This window comes from Xiphophorus couchianus, chromosome 9 (genome assembly GCF_001444195.1).
Source record: "Xiphophorus couchianus chromosome 9, X_couchianus-1.0, whole genome shotgun sequence".
Taxonomy (NCBI): Eukaryota; Metazoa; Chordata; class Actinopteri; order Cyprinodontiformes; family Poeciliidae; genus Xiphophorus; species Xiphophorus couchianus.
In genome coordinates this window covers 25566979-25584642 of record NC_040236.1, presented here as the reverse complement: position 1 = coordinate 25584642, position 17664 = coordinate 25566979, and the positions used below count along the sequence as shown (strand labels likewise).

The 17664-nt window shown below is 37.8% G+C and overlaps 1 protein-coding gene across 1 annotated transcript in view; it reads left to right on the top strand.

The window, feature by feature from the left end:
* Window positions 1–17664, top strand: part of LOC114150576 (uncharacterized) — a 65147-nt gene that overhangs the window by 7247 nt on the left and 40236 nt on the right. Inside the window, exons 5-8 of the mRNA XM_028027062.1 lie at window positions 928–1027; window positions 3671–3809; window positions 9737–9802; window positions 15631–15754. Coding sequence (XP_027882863.1) covers window positions 928–1027; window positions 3671–3809; window positions 9737–9802; window positions 15631–15754 — 429 coding nt within the window. The remainder of the gene's footprint in view (window positions 1–927; window positions 1028–3670; window positions 3810–9736; window positions 9803–15630; window positions 15755–17664) is intronic.

Genomic DNA, 17664 nt, shown 5'->3' with positions numbered 1-17664 from the left:
TAAATTCTGTTTGTGGCAGGAATATTTAATCATTAAACAGTTCTATTTAATGACTAAATAGGACTATTTAATCATTTAGTTTTTGTCATTTTAGTTGTCGTTAGTCATGCGCAGACACCTTCGAGGCAGTTGAGGCTACTGGTAACAAGCTGCTAATATGCTATTGCTAACTGTCTTTTTGAGTCTACCACGGGTAAGTGCAAATGTATTGCCAGTTAGTTGTATGATGTTCGTTTTCACCATTGGCTCACTTCTTGCCAACCTATACGATGCTCAATGCATTCTGTGCAAAAAAAAGCTTGGCCCTGTGGGGCTTAAGACTAGAGAGCCATATGCAGTGTGAAAAACACACAGCTGCTGCCTGGTGCCACACACAGACCCCAGAATTGTGACAGTTTTGATCCGCTGGAGTGGCAAAAGCTCCCAAGAAAACTGCTGCTGGTGCTACATCATGTATTATAGATGACATTCATAATAGTCTTAAAAAGGTCTCAAAGACTTACATTTGGGTTGTTGAAACCTGAAGAAACACTGTCTCCACTTCATTTTTAGTAAAACTGGTAAAAACAGATTAGCAGTGCACCTTTAGTCCGTGTTTTTTTGGGGGGGATTTTTCCATTTCATCAACAATTCTTAGATGGAGGTTTGTAGTGGAAGAGTGCTAAGCATTTTAAATTGGTTTAAAGTTTTGGTTTATTATTCAGTAACATCTGTTTAATTCCAGAGCGATTTTCTTCTGTTAACTTAAAGGTAGAGCTTATATCTGTAACAAAAAACAGTAAATCCTTTAGTCAAAGTAAGATTTTATTTTAAACAATTTATGGTCTAAATCATAAATAAAATTAAGCTCAGCCCCCAGCTGGATCAGTTACAGTCTATAGAAAGTATGTGTTGTTTTTCTAATGTCTATTTTTATGCTGTAATCAGACAGGTGTCGCAGAGTGTATTGTGATGGATCAAGTGAGCCCAGAAAATCCAATCACACCAGACGAAGAAGAGGAAGAAAAACTTGAAAATGCAGAAGCTGGTGAGACATGTTTGTGTTTGCAGAGGATCAGACTAACATTTTTAACTGAGAATTTGTAAAAAAAAAAAAAAATTTAAAGAAAGCATTTTAAGTTTTTTTCTTCTCACCACAGACCTCTAAGATGATTAGATGGAGCTCTACTTCATTCAGTAGGTTGGAATAAAATGGTCAGGGTTGGTTGATGTGGAAGAATGAAGTGTGATTCCTCTGAGATGCTGATTTTCCTTTCTTGTTTGAATTTGTAGTGTTGATTAGCATACCTGTGTCTTGGAATCACTTTAAGCCTTTTCTGTTGACTCTGGCTTTGTTGCTAAGGTTATACTGTCCTGCAATGCCTGATTATTGGGGGGCATATCACCTGGCAAAGAAGAGATTACTGCATAACTGCACAGAAATCCTCATAGGCAACGTGAAGCTGTGGTGTCCGCACTTTTGCCAGGGGGGCCAAAACTGTCAAGTTTAAAGTTGAGAGCCACAAAATGTGAACTTTTTTCCTTTAAGAATGCAAGAACATTTTAAAATGTTAAATTTAACAACCTCAACAGAGAATATGCACAATATTTGAAAATCTGATTGTTTAATTCGGGGGTCGGCAACCCGCGGCTCTAGATCCGCATGTGGCTCTTTAGTGCTGCCCTAGTGGCTCTTTGGAGTTTTTTCAAAAATGTTTGAAAATGGAAAAAAAATGGGGGTGGGAAATATAATTTTTGTTTTAATATGGTTTCTGTAGGAGGACAAACATGACACAACCATTCTTAACATTTTCCAATGCTATAAAAATGTGTAGAGTAAATATTACATTTCAACATTTCTGTCAACAAAGATTTGCGTCATAGCCTGTGACACGTTTCTTTCAGCTGAGCGGCAGGTGGCTGCTGTAAACAAACCGACGGATGTGTGGTGGGCCGAAAATAGCCGAGGAGACATTCTACAATTCTTGAACCGAACCATTTGCATTCAATCCCAATCCGGAAGGATTACCTTATTTAAACTGATAAACAGTAAAACATCTTTAAACCATTTATATTCTGCTTTTTCTCGCCTTCTGTGTCGGCAAGCATCAGATTACTGATTACTCCTTGAAAAACTAACTTAGTTAGATTTCTGATTACTTGATTTGGAAAGTAACTAAGTTACATTAAAAGTAACTTTTTTAGTTACTTTCAGCAGCTGCTAACAACAACGCTGTGAAAATTACATTGATCTTTGCCAATACTTAATTGCAAGTTATTTTATAATGGTAACATCAACAATGTATTTCCATTTATAAGGATGAACTGAAGGGGAGATTGTTTAATGGTTACAGCAATACAAAAAAACTTTAGTAAATCGTGTGTGTTTTTGTGTGTTCCTCTATTGTCTGGAAAACTGTAAATAGGATTTTAGACTCGTTCATTCGTGGTTGTTTTCACGTTCATTGCACTGTTCAAATTAGTCTCGATGTTTGCAGTGTTCTGGAGCGCAACGCGAAGCTCGATGTAATTCAGAGGTAATATATTAACTTGACATTAACAAAGACACAGAGGGACGGATCATCTGGGAAATGATGGACAGGGAGAGTCTGACTAAAACTAACTGGATGCCAGACTTATGTCTGCTTATTTGCAAGCTCAAAAACAGCAAATTCATTGAATCTGTAAGCGACTTTAGAAAAAAACATGCCCAAAGTCGTTTATAATAATTGGACTTGGCGACAGAAACTCAAAATAGTTCCTGTTTTTCCAGTAATAAAATGCGCATCTCCCGCTTCCCTCCATTGTTTATGTTTCTGTCGCTGCTGATACTGTTGCATAGAAACGCTGGTCACTCCCCAAGACACGTAGAGGAAATAAAATTTAATTACAAAAGAAACGCACAGTAACGCAGAGTGTTTTGGATAAGTAACTGTAGTCTGACTACTGTATTTGAAATAGCAACGCGTTAGATTGCACCCAGGGATCCTAGTTAACCTTTCTGATTATTTTTCTTTAGAACATTTTTGAAATTTTGTGCTCCTGGTCACGCCCAAGGTTTGTGTCCTGGTGCTTTCCAATGATGCATTGTACTGCTGTTCAGACAACATGTAAGGTTCAGAAATAGTAATGTAGCCTTCACTCTCATGACAAATGTCTACTGTCCTTTTTTCAGAGGCTCATATAATTTATTTTTTACCAAACGCGGTAGAGTGGTCCAGGTGTTTGAAGTACCACTGACCTTACCAGTCTCTCTCTCACTTTTTTAAGGTCCAGTTGTAACTGATCTCTCAATTGACCAGTGAAAGTTAATTGAATGTTCAAATTTGTATTGGTAGTAAAAAAAGCTAATTATTTTAGCCTTCTCATTGTTTTTCTTTTCTTGAGCACATCAATATAATACTGATCAAACTTTGTGGAGATTTTGTTTTGGAAGCAATAAAGGTGTGAACAGCTTTTATTATGGTAATTTCCATGAAAACGTTAAGAGTTTTGTGTGATTTCATTAGGGTACTAATAACTCTGACCTTAACTGACTACATGAACTTAGACCAAAAGAAGTCACTGACATGTTGATTGGAAGAATGTGTGACACATTCAGCTCCATGATGATGGGACACTTTTAAAAGAACCACATTGACATATATTGTAGCAGTTTGTCTGTCCTCACGAACCCATTTGTATCTCACAGATACTGGTTTACTACAGTCCAGCTCACCAGCTCTGTGTGACCAAGCTGAAAACCTGCAACCCAACCTTCATCTGCTTGGCTGCCTCTTCCTCTCCCGGCCCATGAGCCATGCTTTCAACTGCATTCTCCTCTTCCAATTGTAAGTTACCATGGCAATCATCTTTCCATGTCATGAAGTTGAATCATTTACATAATAAAAGTGGAATAACGCTGTGCGTGGGAAGGAAGCCAGTGGTTGAGTTTATTGATCTTTATTCCGTTTTCCTTGGGATGCAAAGTGCTTGATAACAATATTCAAGCATATTAATCTTTTTTACATTTTGACACTTAGAAATAACGAATTCCGCATTTTATTGGAATTCATGCAATATGGCAACAAAGCAGTGCATAGTTGAATGGATATGTGTGAAAATGTTTAAGGAGTTTGAAACCATTTGTAACGTCCTTTCTATTTTATTTTACCCTGATGTAATTTCTTTCCTATTTACTGAAACACGCATATGCATTTAATTTGATTTCCAGAACTGAAATAACAATTAGGAAGCCACATGTATACTTATTGATCACTTTTCTAATCCCACATTAAAAACTAAACTTCCAGAGGAAATTCATATGTGAAGTTCGGGAACTGCAGGCGGTGGATGTCAAATGGAGGAAGTTGACATAAAGGGAGTAAGTCTGGAAGCATCCAAAGCTTTTTAGGAGGTGAGAATATAAATGTGTATTTCTGGTGTAACTGATCACAGATGCAGAATAAACCACCCAAATCTAACCTGCACAACTTTGAGTCAAAGCCAAGATGACTAAAACCTGTAATTTCTCCCAAAGCTGCTCCCACTAACAACTGAATGGAGACATTGTTGACTTTCATATGTATGTTTTGATGGGGTTTTTGGGGGTTTTTATTTCTACATAAAATGACACATTCCACAAACATATCATAAGGATTTAAGATAATGAAATGTACATTTATTTTTAACAAGAGGTCGTGACAACTGTGTTATGTGCGAAGTGTGTGAGTGGGTGCACCCCAACAGTGTTTTCTCACAGATTTTCCTTTTTTTTTACTTTAATTGCTTGAAGATGTTAAGACATATAAATATAAAACATGCACTTACAAATAGTGGCCTGAGGGGGAAAAACACGCACACCCTGGAGAGATCTTTAGAAGAGTCATGGCTCCCTTCAGCTCTGATGATCTGGTGGTTGATAAAAAGTAGTGGAACTGTGTTATAATGTATTAACAGTGAAAGAGATTCCCTTGAAATAAAGACATAATGACAGCAGGTTACATATTTATTTTTACATTTGCATATGTCCCAGACTGTTTTCTTTCTTTTTTTCGTTGCCAGACTATTTTAATACATACACTGCAGCCTTTTCCTTTCTCCTTGAACTTCTTTTTTCTGTATTCCTTTGCTTCCTCATGATTTGAAACTTTTTCTTTTGGTCCTTGAAAATCACTTTTCGCAACCTCTTTTCGTCAACATTAACCTAAGAACAACATCACAGGCTTATCTGTACACCCTGGTCTCCCCTGCAAATTAAATTACCTTATCATACAGTAGCATTTCCTACAGGCTACTTTTGCTTTTGAACACTTTGCGATCTACTAAAATGTTCACTGCATTATTGTTGGAATGAAACTTGCCAAGTCATTTAATCTCCACTGTTGCAGATTGTTAACAGAGCTAGGACGGACTTGTGTAAAAACCGTCCTTGAGGTTAGGGCTTTACTGCCTGGCCTTCTACTGCACAGAGCTGAAATAGTGAGTTACAAGCCAAACTGAGCCAAACACTGATAAAATATGATTTATTACAGCAATTCCTGAGGCTCTGTAATTTTTTAAAGTGATCCCCCTGTTTTCAGATCTGTTGTTTGACCTTGAGTTTGGTGTGGCTTCCAGAAGAGACAACCGTACTTTAAAATACTAAATTAGTATGCGGCTATAGCCATTTACTTATTGAATCCAGATTGTAACTTTGTTTTTAAAGAAAAAGCTATAGATCTTGTATTATTCAAAGTTAATGCTTGCAGCATTGACCAGTTTGTTTGCAGGAGAGTGTAAGTCCGCAGAGGAGGGGCGCAAGGCTTTTAACAACATGGGTGGAAGGTCCTGTTATCAGGGTGTGAGAGGCTTTGAAACACCTGGCCAATCAATACTTCCTTCATTGTGTTCAAGGGGGCTTAGTGGTCGATCAATGCAGAGGCTCAATCGCACTAACACACAAACGCCACCCAGAACATGACCTGCATCCTTTACCCTTGCCGTGCCTTGGTCTGTTGGCACGACTCTACACAATGACAGGGACTCATAAGCTTCATGTGTTCATAATACCAAAGCATTTTGTTTCAGAACAAAGAATGAAAATTTACATAATTAGTAACAAGTGCCTGTTTTCATGTAATGTCTTTGGAGTAGTGATGGACAATGTGTACCTAAAGCTTTAGTGTATTGATTTGTGATATTTCACAGTTGTGAAAGCAAAATTTCAGTACATTAAGAGGCGACTAGATTAAAACTCAAAACTAGATTAATTTAATATTTATACATGACCTAATGTTAAAGAACCCACACAGGTTATTGTGAATATTGCATGCAAAGAGAAAATCACTTGGACAAGATTAAATTTTGATATAAGAGAAAATATTTTAAAACCAAACTGGAGGATCATCACACATTTTGTCCTGGAGGCAGAAGTAAAACAGCATAAACCGTAAGTTCATCAATGTAGCAATGCTAAAGATTTCAACTCTAGAAGACAAAACTAATTACAAAGTTCATTCCTTCTATTATCACAAATAATATGTTATCATTGAGAGAAGTTGTGAATTAGGGAACTATAGAGCGATCTTTAGATGTTGCACACCTTGAAGATGCTTCACTGAAATACCGATCAACATGCACTACAGGCAGACCAAAATAAAGCAACAGGATCACAAGCTGATCGTTTTCTAATGAGCAGTGACTAGCATAATGCTAGCTCCGAACAAGAGCAGGGAAGAACAGTCATTCATGTCTAGCAGAGAAACTGGATTGTTGAAAAGGGTCTAGTTTTTGTTACATGTGAAATGCAAGATCTGTGCCTGATTACAATTACATTTTCATTACAATAGAATCTTGGATAAAACAACTTAAAATTCATTAGTTTTTTTTTTTCTTTACATGGATCACTGCAGGCAGTCAGAGCCACACAAAAACAGATTGCTCTAATACCTTCATTATTCTATTGCCTGGCCACTTTTCCTGTCAATGACATAGGAAAGTATTATGCCATGAAAATAAGGCTGTAGAATATATGTAATGTTCATCAGCTAAGGGAGGCTGCAGCTCTCAGATGGTCTGTGTAGCTCTGCTGCAGAACTGATGCAACTGCAGCTAATTTGTAGAATGATGCAATAATAACATTCATCAATCTAATTTTACGGTTTACAGGTGCTTTATTCACCTGTGGTTTCTAGATACTTGAAAGTGAAACATGACTTACTTTCGATTCATTTGACAAATAATTATTTGACAACTTCTGTTTTAAGCACTTTTGGAGCATTAACATTTTATTCCCAAGCCTTCATCTCTAGGTCAGTTGTTTCTCAACACAACAAAATGAGAGTGTAATTTAAAAAAAAATAAAATAAAAACCTTCCCACCATCTTTGATCCAATGCACGTGTCCTGTACATTGGAGGATATGATTCGCATGTCCATCTGCACAGTCCCCTTCATTTTCTCATTTTTAAAACCACCTAACATTTATTTTTTTGTTAAGCCAGCATACATGACAATATATAATGTGACAGCAGGTTAAATATAAAACTTTCCCGTTATCAAAAAGGCTATTTCATATCTGAATTTAATCCAGAGGTGTATAAATTCCGTCCTCAAGGGCTGGTGTCTTTATGATTAACTTGAGGCTAATCAGCCAACTGATAAAAATGTAAACATATACTATGAAGAGTCTCTAGTTGACTGAAAAATGTGATTAAATGTGCAAGACTCTAGTTACTGCCCAAACAGGGACTTCACTCTATTTTGTAGTCTGAACAAGGAGAGGTCAAATATGAAGTTACTCTGAGACACAGTGAATGAGGCACAATGTCAACCTGTGGGTGGAGATAAAGATTGGGAGGCCAGATAATTCCCCTCGGATCCAGCTGTGACATCCGATTAGGCTGCAAATTGGAACGACTCACTGAAGGACATTTTAAGGCCCATGTGGGTCGGAAAAAATGTCAGACAAGTGTTATTCTTGTTTTTTGGGGACTTCAACTCTTCTTCTCAAGTGAAATCTTCAAACACAAAAGATTATATGCATTTACATCTAACAAAGTATATTTATATGGATTGGTATTCTCACATGGTCAAAATTATACCTTGAATAAAACATACAGTTTCATTCATATTTCTTTAAACGTCCAATAAAGCATTACAACTTGAAGGCACATTGTTTTATGTACCCATCAACAGGTTTCTGATACAAGTCTGTCTGAATATTTGTTGATTCCGTTTTATTTACATGACCAGAACCAAATAATGTGGAGAAGCAGCATTCAGCTTCTTTTTTCTTTTTTTTACCCCTCCAGGGGGTCTTTTGTGGGCTCTAGTGTCCCTTATATGACAGTAGGCTGACAGGAAACAGGGAAGGAGAGGGGGGAAGACATGTGGCAAATGTCGTCGGGTCCAGGAGTCGAACCCGCAACAGTCGCGTCGAGGACTGAAGGCCTCCAAATACGGGTCGCGCTAACCCCTACGCCACCACGGCACGCCCAGCATTCAGCTTCTAAGCACCACTAATCTGTATCAAACTTGCAGAAAACTACAAAACAGCTGGAACGCAGGTGTGTTTGTTCAATTTGAAGGATCTTAGTGTTTCAGCTGTTAAGCAGTTTTCTGGAAGAGTGGAGAGCAGAGTAGACCAGAACCAGAAGACCTGAGTCCTCTGGAAGGTTGATAGTAATAAGAAGAGATTCTGCAACCAGCAATCGTCCCACATCTCAAACTGTTGGGATAGAACTCTGTCATCTGGGATGACAGAGCTAATCCCAATAGTTCTTACACACACTACTGTATTAGACAAATAATTAAATTGGCAGTACGTCTTGTTTCATCAAACTTCTTCCATCCGATTTAGTAAATCATACCAAACAAGAGTATTTAGCAGATTAAGCTGTCTGGCATTGACAGAGACGATCTAGCGGGTTTTTACTAGGCACAACTCCCACACACAACTCTGCAGCTCAGCCCATAGAAGAATTTTCCTTATAACTGTGGCACCTATTAATGAGGAATAAACAAGAATGATTGCTACAATGAAAAAATAATTAGGCATACACATTTTCTTTCCTTCTTCCTGTATTAATTATTTTGACAAAGTATAACTTAGTTCAAATTAGCAATAAATTCAAACTTTTGCAATAACGTCTTCTTTTCAAAGGTCTTTAGTTTGTAGATGCAGATTGTTTTTTTTTCTTCTAGATTGGAAACGGCTCTTCCTACGTCTGTTTGGTATCTCCTTTGAACGGTTTGAAAGTGAGCAGAATCAAAAGCTTGGGTGTACGTCAGCCCTTAGGTGTGTGGAGAAACCAGCAATAGATCTGCAGTCTTAGTAACCAACTGTTAAGAGATTACAGGAGCTTTAACGTGTAAGGAGGGAACAATTGTTGAAACCTGTCTTGAAACCAACTGTAAAAGCATTCCTCTCTGATACTTGTCACGCCAATCCTCTTTATGAAGACATGCGTGTTGTTTTGGAAATGCTGCTTCTCAGAGTGTGATGTTCGAGGAGCACATGAAGAGAAGATCCCAATGCTGATCCCAAAGGCATCCTTTGTTTTGAAAAACCTAAACTGGAACAGTTGTGGAGGATAAAGGCATTGCTTTACATACAGAAAGTGATTTTAAAACTAAACCTCGTAACTCTTCATATCTTTCAGTCACTTTGATCATGCAAAATCTGTTTTGTTCAATGAAGGAGCTCTTTTCTAAAGGCTTTGATACCTGATCATTTTCCTATATATTTCTCTATTTTTTTCAATCTGTCCTGATTGTTGTTTTGTTTTTACTTACAGTATATCAATTGGAATTAGCTATGTGTTGGCTGGCAGTGAGGCTTTTGCTGCTCTTCTTGGTATCAGGTGAGTTGAATTTAAGAACGATGTGAATAATGTGTACTGGCTGAACTTAAGTAGCATTTTATAAAACCCAAAACCAAACTGTAGTCACTTAATCAGCATCCTCTTAAATCTCTAATAGAATTTATTTTCCAATTTAGTGTTACATAATCAGCTAAAGCAGCACATGTACTTTTGAAATTCTCTGCTCTCCTTCACTGTGCGTGTAAGCAGCCTTGCAGGGTAAAAATAGGTAGAGTTCTATGGTTCACTGGAGGTTTTCAATTACAAAGAAATGTACATCTTATTAGTGGTGCACCGACTGCAGTTTTCTGGCCGATCGCTGATCTTAAAAAAAGCCTGACCCACTCAATCAGATTTTGGTCAGTACCATTTTTTTGTTTATGTTTTTGCTGTCTGGAAAGTTGCTTAGCATAGCAACAAAACCGCTAGGTTGGCAGCAGTGTGGTGACTACAGTTAACTGCCCAAGTGAAGACATGACTCGGAGGGTGGGCCGGTCAGTCTGCCCTCTCTTTTGCAGAGCAAAAGGGAACAGTGGCTGATTTTCAGACCTTATCAGAGGTAGAGAAGATCAGGGGATAAGATTGATTTCTCATGCATCAGCTGATCGCCAATCTCCCAAAACGAAGGAATAGCCAAGGCAAATTGTTGGTGCACCCCTACATTTATTCTGTAAACATTTTTGGTTGATTTTGAAACACAAAATGCATCTATTATTGGAATCAGGAGTGCATTAGGAAAATTGATTAGGAAAATACAGAATAGTTGTGAAACAATCCTAAACTTCCTTTGGCAACATTGCAGGGATATTGCAAGCAAAAATGAGATGAAGCTGTGTAACTCTGTTCTATGTGACTGGAGGAAAATGTAATGTCACATGCCCTGCATGGCAGCCGACAGCAAAATATAAAAAATTTCCAGCAGCCATTGTACAGCGGTAAAACCAGCAGAACAAACTTAGCGTGCCAGGTGAGGGATTGGGCTTGGCTTGGGCTTGCCAGGTAAAAAAATTGTAATGCAAGAACTTTGAACCAGACACCAGCATAGCATTTACTTATTCCCAAAAATACATCTCTCTGCTGGTTTCCTTTTTTTGCTCTTGGACTATTTCTAGAAGCAGGAGATACCCTGGAAGGATAGAAACATACAAAAAGTGAATTTTGCATAATAGTGGACCTTTAAGACTCTGAATGTCAGAAGGCACTTCATCTGTTGTTTTACTATCAGACTACTTTGGATAAATATATCCTGCTAGCAAGATGGGAGATAATATAAAATATCAATTCCATGGTAATGTTAAGCTATGTCTCGGTGATATGAAGATATTTCATCATTAATGACTGCCATTAACCTATTGTCTGATCTTTTTCTTCTATTTCTTTGAGTGATAGTTTAAAAAAATGTCATTTTTAAATTGTAAAGAACTTGAACTTCTCAAAATATTAATGTTTATAGATGGATCTATAATACCATACTAAGTATTGCATCCAAGCTGGTTAATGAACAACTTTATGCATGAAAGGACTAAACAATATGTTCAATTTTATTTCAATTTAATTAGTCAGCCTACTTTGAATAATTAATTGGGCATACCTTTTGATGACTAGGATCAATTGCAATGTGTGTGTGATGAATTAAAATCATTTTTCAGTAAAGTATATTTGTTGGGAATGAGTGCAATACACATGAATTAAATTGGAAATTGAATGCATTTATTTCAGAACCTTTACCATAATAAGACTGGAATGTTTGAAAATTGGAAATTATGTAAAATTGACTTTTGTTTTTTTGTATCATGTTATAGTGCCATTCCCTCATCAAAAGATACCTGGCGTGTTGTTTTAATTTGTTCATGCTTATTTGAGTAATCCTTGAATTTCCATTGACAGCTACCAAGCTGTGCAAAACGTTGATCTCACAATGCCCCGCCTATTTAACCAAAGTTCCACCTTAAAGCTGCTGTTCGCCACTGAGCTTCCACTACACTTAGCAGTCCTCCCCTGCACTTTCCCCACTCGGCTCCTTCAGACTAGTGGTACCAGCAATTAGCAGCACACCTACTGGAACTGCACATCTGCTGAGCTTATCATACAAACTGCTTTTCAGTGAAATGCTCCTAAGAACAGATGTAAATAGCATCACAGAGAAGCATTGTTTTGATGATGTGCTGAAGAGGGTTGTTGCTACTTGACTATGCTATAAAATACATAAGGCAGCATCTTTAAAAATAGATAGGGTTGCTGTTTAAAGTTTAATTCTTTGTAGAAAGTCAGATATGAAGCAAAAATGTCATTAAAGAACAATTTTAATCCATCTAAAAATTATTTCACGTCATTTTCTCTCTGTATGAAAGGGAAAGGAGAATTTGTTGTCACAGTAAATAGACTTTTAGAGCCTGCATGTGTGAACAGATGTGGGAAATATTTCCTCAGTGCTGCTACAAAGTTTTAAGGGACATGTTTTTAAACTTTAGGACTTTCTCATCACTGTGTGCTTTCGCTCGTTGCAACATATGGGTGGAAATTAAAAACGTTTTCCGCCTGGGATTAGGACTTTGATAGTGGAGCAGTCAGGCCTGCTTTGTTAAATCCTTTATTCTCTATAAGTTGTGTATATTATATTAAAGATGTATTTACATTGAGAGAATGGTGAAACCATATTGGAGTTCCTCATTTCTGTGGTCAACTGTGATTAACTCTTCACCAGGAGAAGAGTTAATGTAGTTAGTTCCTCTCACTACATTTTGGTTCCTTGGTTGTTCAAAACAAGTATATAATTATATATTGCAACGATCCCATTGCAAATAATAACAGAAGTTTTCTTAGAATTCTAAAAAGACAACACAACCTTAGATATGACCTTAGCTTTTTTTTAGATATGATGATGATATTCCAGTAAGGAGGAATGCTCTGAGCAGTTGCATGAAATTGCTTGTAAAACTCAGCAAATGACCTTTTGGAAAACTTTAGAGATGGGAGGAAACTATACCGTTGAGGTTTTATTTTCTTCTCCATTATGATGGGAAAAAAGCAAATCTGCATCTCATCTCTGTGCTAATGGCCTTTAATTAGCGGGTGTTACTTTGAATGTCATGGTGCTGTAAATGTGTGTTCTGTGAGTTGTTGCTGTAGAACAGGAACTTAGGCACTTCAAAAAGTGTTTGAAGATAACCATCAGAGACATGTTTGATGCTGAAATTAGATGCTAAATTTGGGCAAAGCAAATGACTGTGTCGTATGCTACATATAGACCCTACTGCTTCAGATGTTGACAGAAAGAACTGCTTTCATGTCAAAGTTTAAAGACACGCGGCTACATCAAATGTATCTGGATGGAACCCTGTTTGTCAAATAGCCAGGCATAAAACAGTCTCAAAGACTAAACTAGACATCAGAACAAGTTAAACCTGGTCGTTAAAAGTTGTCTTTTGTAGGAATTATACATGAACATAAAGAGCTTCTGCTCGCATATGCATACCCTGCCCGACTGAAATATCACTGCTTGACATCCATAGAATTAGATCTGACATCTTTATTTTAGTTATGGAAAAAAACAAATCATTGTACTTGTTCCAGCATCCTGCAGCCAGCTGGGTCAGCCTGTATTCGGGTGGATTAGGGCTTACTTTCTTTGAATCTGTTGTCGGAAACCTGCTGCTCCACATCTTGATGAGGTTTTTAGGTGATGCTTCTTTTCATCTTTTACTTTTCAAATACATTCATGAGTTTAGATGCATTTTCCTCCAGTAAAATGTACGTAGTGGACATACAGTAGGTGAACTTTGGAAGAGATGTACAGGATCTTCAACCCTTGATGGAGTTCAATCCTTATGCTTCCCCATTTTTCCTGATTCAAACCATCAACTTAGGCTGTGTTCACACCAGCTCTGTTTAGTCCATGTTAGTTGTACTCCAGTTTATTTATCCAGAAATTCCGGTTTGTTCAAGGAGCTGTGAATGTGAAATCGAACCAAAAACACAAACTCTGGTCCGTCTACACACCTTGGTTCTTGGTTCAGTTGAAGTGAACTCTGGTGTGGTTCAAATACATATTTAAACCGGAGAGTGCTCCAAAAGCAGAAAGTGATCTACAGCGCAGGGCATTCTGGGTAAATACAATTAAAACAAATGTGCGAGTCCAGCGCTAATGGGAGAAATGATTTCTGGTCTTTTACCAAAGACACAAGAGAAATCCTACTACCTAAAATATCTCAGAACACTCCATTTTTGGCTCCATTTTGTGAAGAAGGAAGTTGCGCTCAGTTTCATCAGAGGTTTTGGTGTTGTTTCCGCCAGTGGTTCTTGGTGCAGTGTCCCCACAGACGAGGGGTATGGATGGGGTTTGGATTGTTTGATGCAGTGCTGTGTGAAAGGACAGGGATATTTTTTTACTTTATGGAAATAAGAACAGAATCAGATATTTGTTTAGGTTGCTCTCTCTGTTGGCTTACTGAGCTTTTCTTTCTTTTCTGCAATGCATTACTCACAGTAGTTAATATTGCTTACAGTGATTAAACTGAAAGAATACTGCACAGAAGTAGAGTAAAAGCCAGAATGCTGTACTGTTTAAACTCACAGTTGGATTATTTGGGTCTCTTCTGGTGATTGCTGTCTCTCCCCTCAATTCACACCTCCTCTTTCCCTCCCAGGCCTATAATTACCTTTATCAGTTAACAGGGCTAATTTATTTTGTCATGCCCCAGTAAATCCTTTACCCAAATAATATTATTCACACTCTGCGGGACGGTCGGACTGCTTCATTGGCACGCTTGGGTGCTTCATTATCAGCACGCTCAGCGCCGGGGGAGATGCAGCGATTTGTTGTGGGAGTAGGAAGGCAGGGTTAGTGGAGTGAAAAAAATCTTGGGAGGCCTCCTTTGGATAAACCATCTTCCCCCTTCTTCCAGGATCCTGCAGTCAATAGAGTGCTGCAGGTTTGTGTGCAGAATGGCCTTCGCAGGGTGGTGGGCGCCTTGGACATAAACCCCACTGAGCTGCTGAGGATTTACAGCCTTACTGAGTCATTCCACCTCAGCATTCACTTCATTGTGATTTAGCCTTAGTTTAAGCGAGTTTTAGAATTCAAAAAGTCAGGATTTTCCCTCGAGCCTAAAATATAAGAGGATTAGAAAACTATCTTTAACCCGCAAATATCAGTTAAATCTCATGTGTTTAATTAAGATGAAACCAAGCTCAGCCTTATCTCTACAGATGGTGAACTTAGTAATTTAGCTCTTGTTAATACCGCCCGCATTACTTTTAAATATTTTTTCTCTACTTCTTATTTCATGCTTGATCTTGATCAACACCTTGTTGATCTTTGTAGAAACATGTTGGACCTATTTGCTCCCATGTAGGGTTATTTTTATGGCTCTTTTGTGCAATTGAATATTTCAGATCATCAAACAATTTATATAATCTGACTAAACATTAGCAGCTGTTTTTCAAATGTTGAAATTGAATTGTCCATTGGGTTTCTTAGCTTTAAAGTATTAGCTTCTGTCAAAATGTCAGAATTACTTTAAAAAAACAGAGCTGCTATTTGAACAGCATGAACGTACCAACCTACCTTAGTGCAACTCAAACAATTCGGCACTCATTTAAATGTGTCACTCCAAACAGACGTAAAACGAATCAACAATTTATTCTTTAAAAAAAAAAAAATTAGTCGTTGAACAAAGATGCCGAGATGTGTTTTAGAAGGATACCGTTTGTTGGATCTCCATGGTGACAGCATGTTAGGTTAAATATTTCTCCCTCGATGAAAGCAGACGTGTGATTTATTAACGCTAACAGGTAAGATTTCTCCATGTGTTTCCATGTCTCCACAGACACTTTTATGTGATCCCCGCCTTCACCTGGATTCTGTCCCTGGCCATCTTACTTGGCCACACAGTCATTCAGCCCATCACCTCGTTGTTCACCCTCCTCAAGGGAATCCTGCTCATTGTTACGGTAATTCTGTCTAATGTTGTTAGTAAAGGATTTTCCAGGGTAATTGTTCTGGTGATAACTCAAACATCTTTCAGAAGAGAAGCAGAAGGGTCAAGTTGTCTAAATGGAGATTTTAAAAAATGTGAATGTCAATAAAACTGACTTTTAATAATTTGATAATTTGCCTTAAAAAAGAAGACTTGAGCTAATCCTGATGTTCTTATATTATCAAGTTCCTTGTAAAAGTATTTATGTCCCTTGAACTTATGTGCACCATACAAAACTTTATTCATGCAGTGTTTTAATATTCATCCAAAGACAAGAACCTAATACAAACAAGACTATATAAATGGATGTTCTCACATACTCTTACCAGGCTGGTGTTTACATTATGCAACACAACCCTCATGGGAAATTAGAGAAAACATCTCTTCACAAACGAGTGTCCCATACTGAAGCATGTAGCCCGCACTCTGTGCAAAGCAGAGAGTCACTTAAGGTAATTTGAATATATGCAAGAGAGCTACTGATTAAAATATTTTAGATTCAATGGTGGTCACAAGTAAAAGGTGCAGGACAAAAGTAAAGACCAAATGCAAAACAAAGAATTAGCTTTCCTTAAGTGTGGTATCAGCACCAGGCTAATTTAAATGTGTTTACTTCTCTTAATATTTACATCGTATATGCATGTGATATATTAAGTCAGATGGTCAATACTAGAGTCTATTAGTAGCATAGACTAGGAGTTTAACAAATCAGGGTTTTGGTTTGTGAACACTCCTGGAGTACCACACATCAACTGAAGGTTAGCAACCATTTATATCTTTCTACAAATCAGTTATTGTGAAGGAAATGTAACAGAGTCATGAACACTGAAAGAGTGAGGTAGGGTCCACACTTTACTGTGGACCCTACTTGAGCCTCAGTGTTTACAGATTTACTCATTTGCAGATTTATTCTTGGAAACCTGCCCCCCGCCCCCCAAAAAAAGTAAAATATTTGATTGAAAATAGAGCTAGTAAAGCTGAAAAATCCAACCACATTACTAAATGCTATTGTAGTCCTGAAGATCCAAACACAAGAGTTAACTCTTGTAAAAATACTCTCTGCTCCACTGTTTCTGCTTTATAACTTTCTCTTTGGTGCCTTCTTTATAGTGCGTCCTTCATTCATTTCTTGAGAAATGCAATGTGGTCGTCCTTCCAGTATGAGGTCATGCTGGGAAAATGGATGGAAACACTTGTCCTTTCATGCAGAAGTTGTCAGACATATTGAGCTCCCCTGTGTATTTGCTGGTTTGAGCTTTTCCAGGTCAGTGCTCGTCGTCATTTTGAAGTGTCAGTGGCTCACTGGGAGCTCTGGAGAGAAATCTTTGGGTACGGGCCAGAGTCCATTTAACACAATTGCATCCCAGATGATTACAGTCTGAAAGAGCTGTAGAGATAGCTGCAACATCTGCTGCTGCTGCTGTAATACAGATGCAACATGTTGGGAAACATCTCACATCTTGTTTATTTTGGGAGAAGTTTAGTGTGGATCATTTCACCAGTCTGCACTACAGAGCACAGACTACCACCTCCAAAAATTATATAGATAAAAAGAACCACTGCAAAAAGTCAGCTAACAACAAATGGTTTTCCAGGTTGAATTGGTAAAAGTTGCCAGAACACTGGCACACAAACACTAACTGGGAGTGAAGAGGAGATAATTTAGTCTTAAACTAATCTTAGTTATTAGCTAATTTAGCCTCATTCAAAATTCTTCAAGGCAAAACTTGGTTTTTAATTAAACACATTGATGTCATACTGGGATAACATTTCATCCTTTTATTGGTTACTGGTTTTATTCTTTTTACATCCATCCATCCATTTTCTGTTCACCCTTGTCCCCAATGGGGTCGGGAGGGTTGCTGGTGCCCATCTCCAGCTACG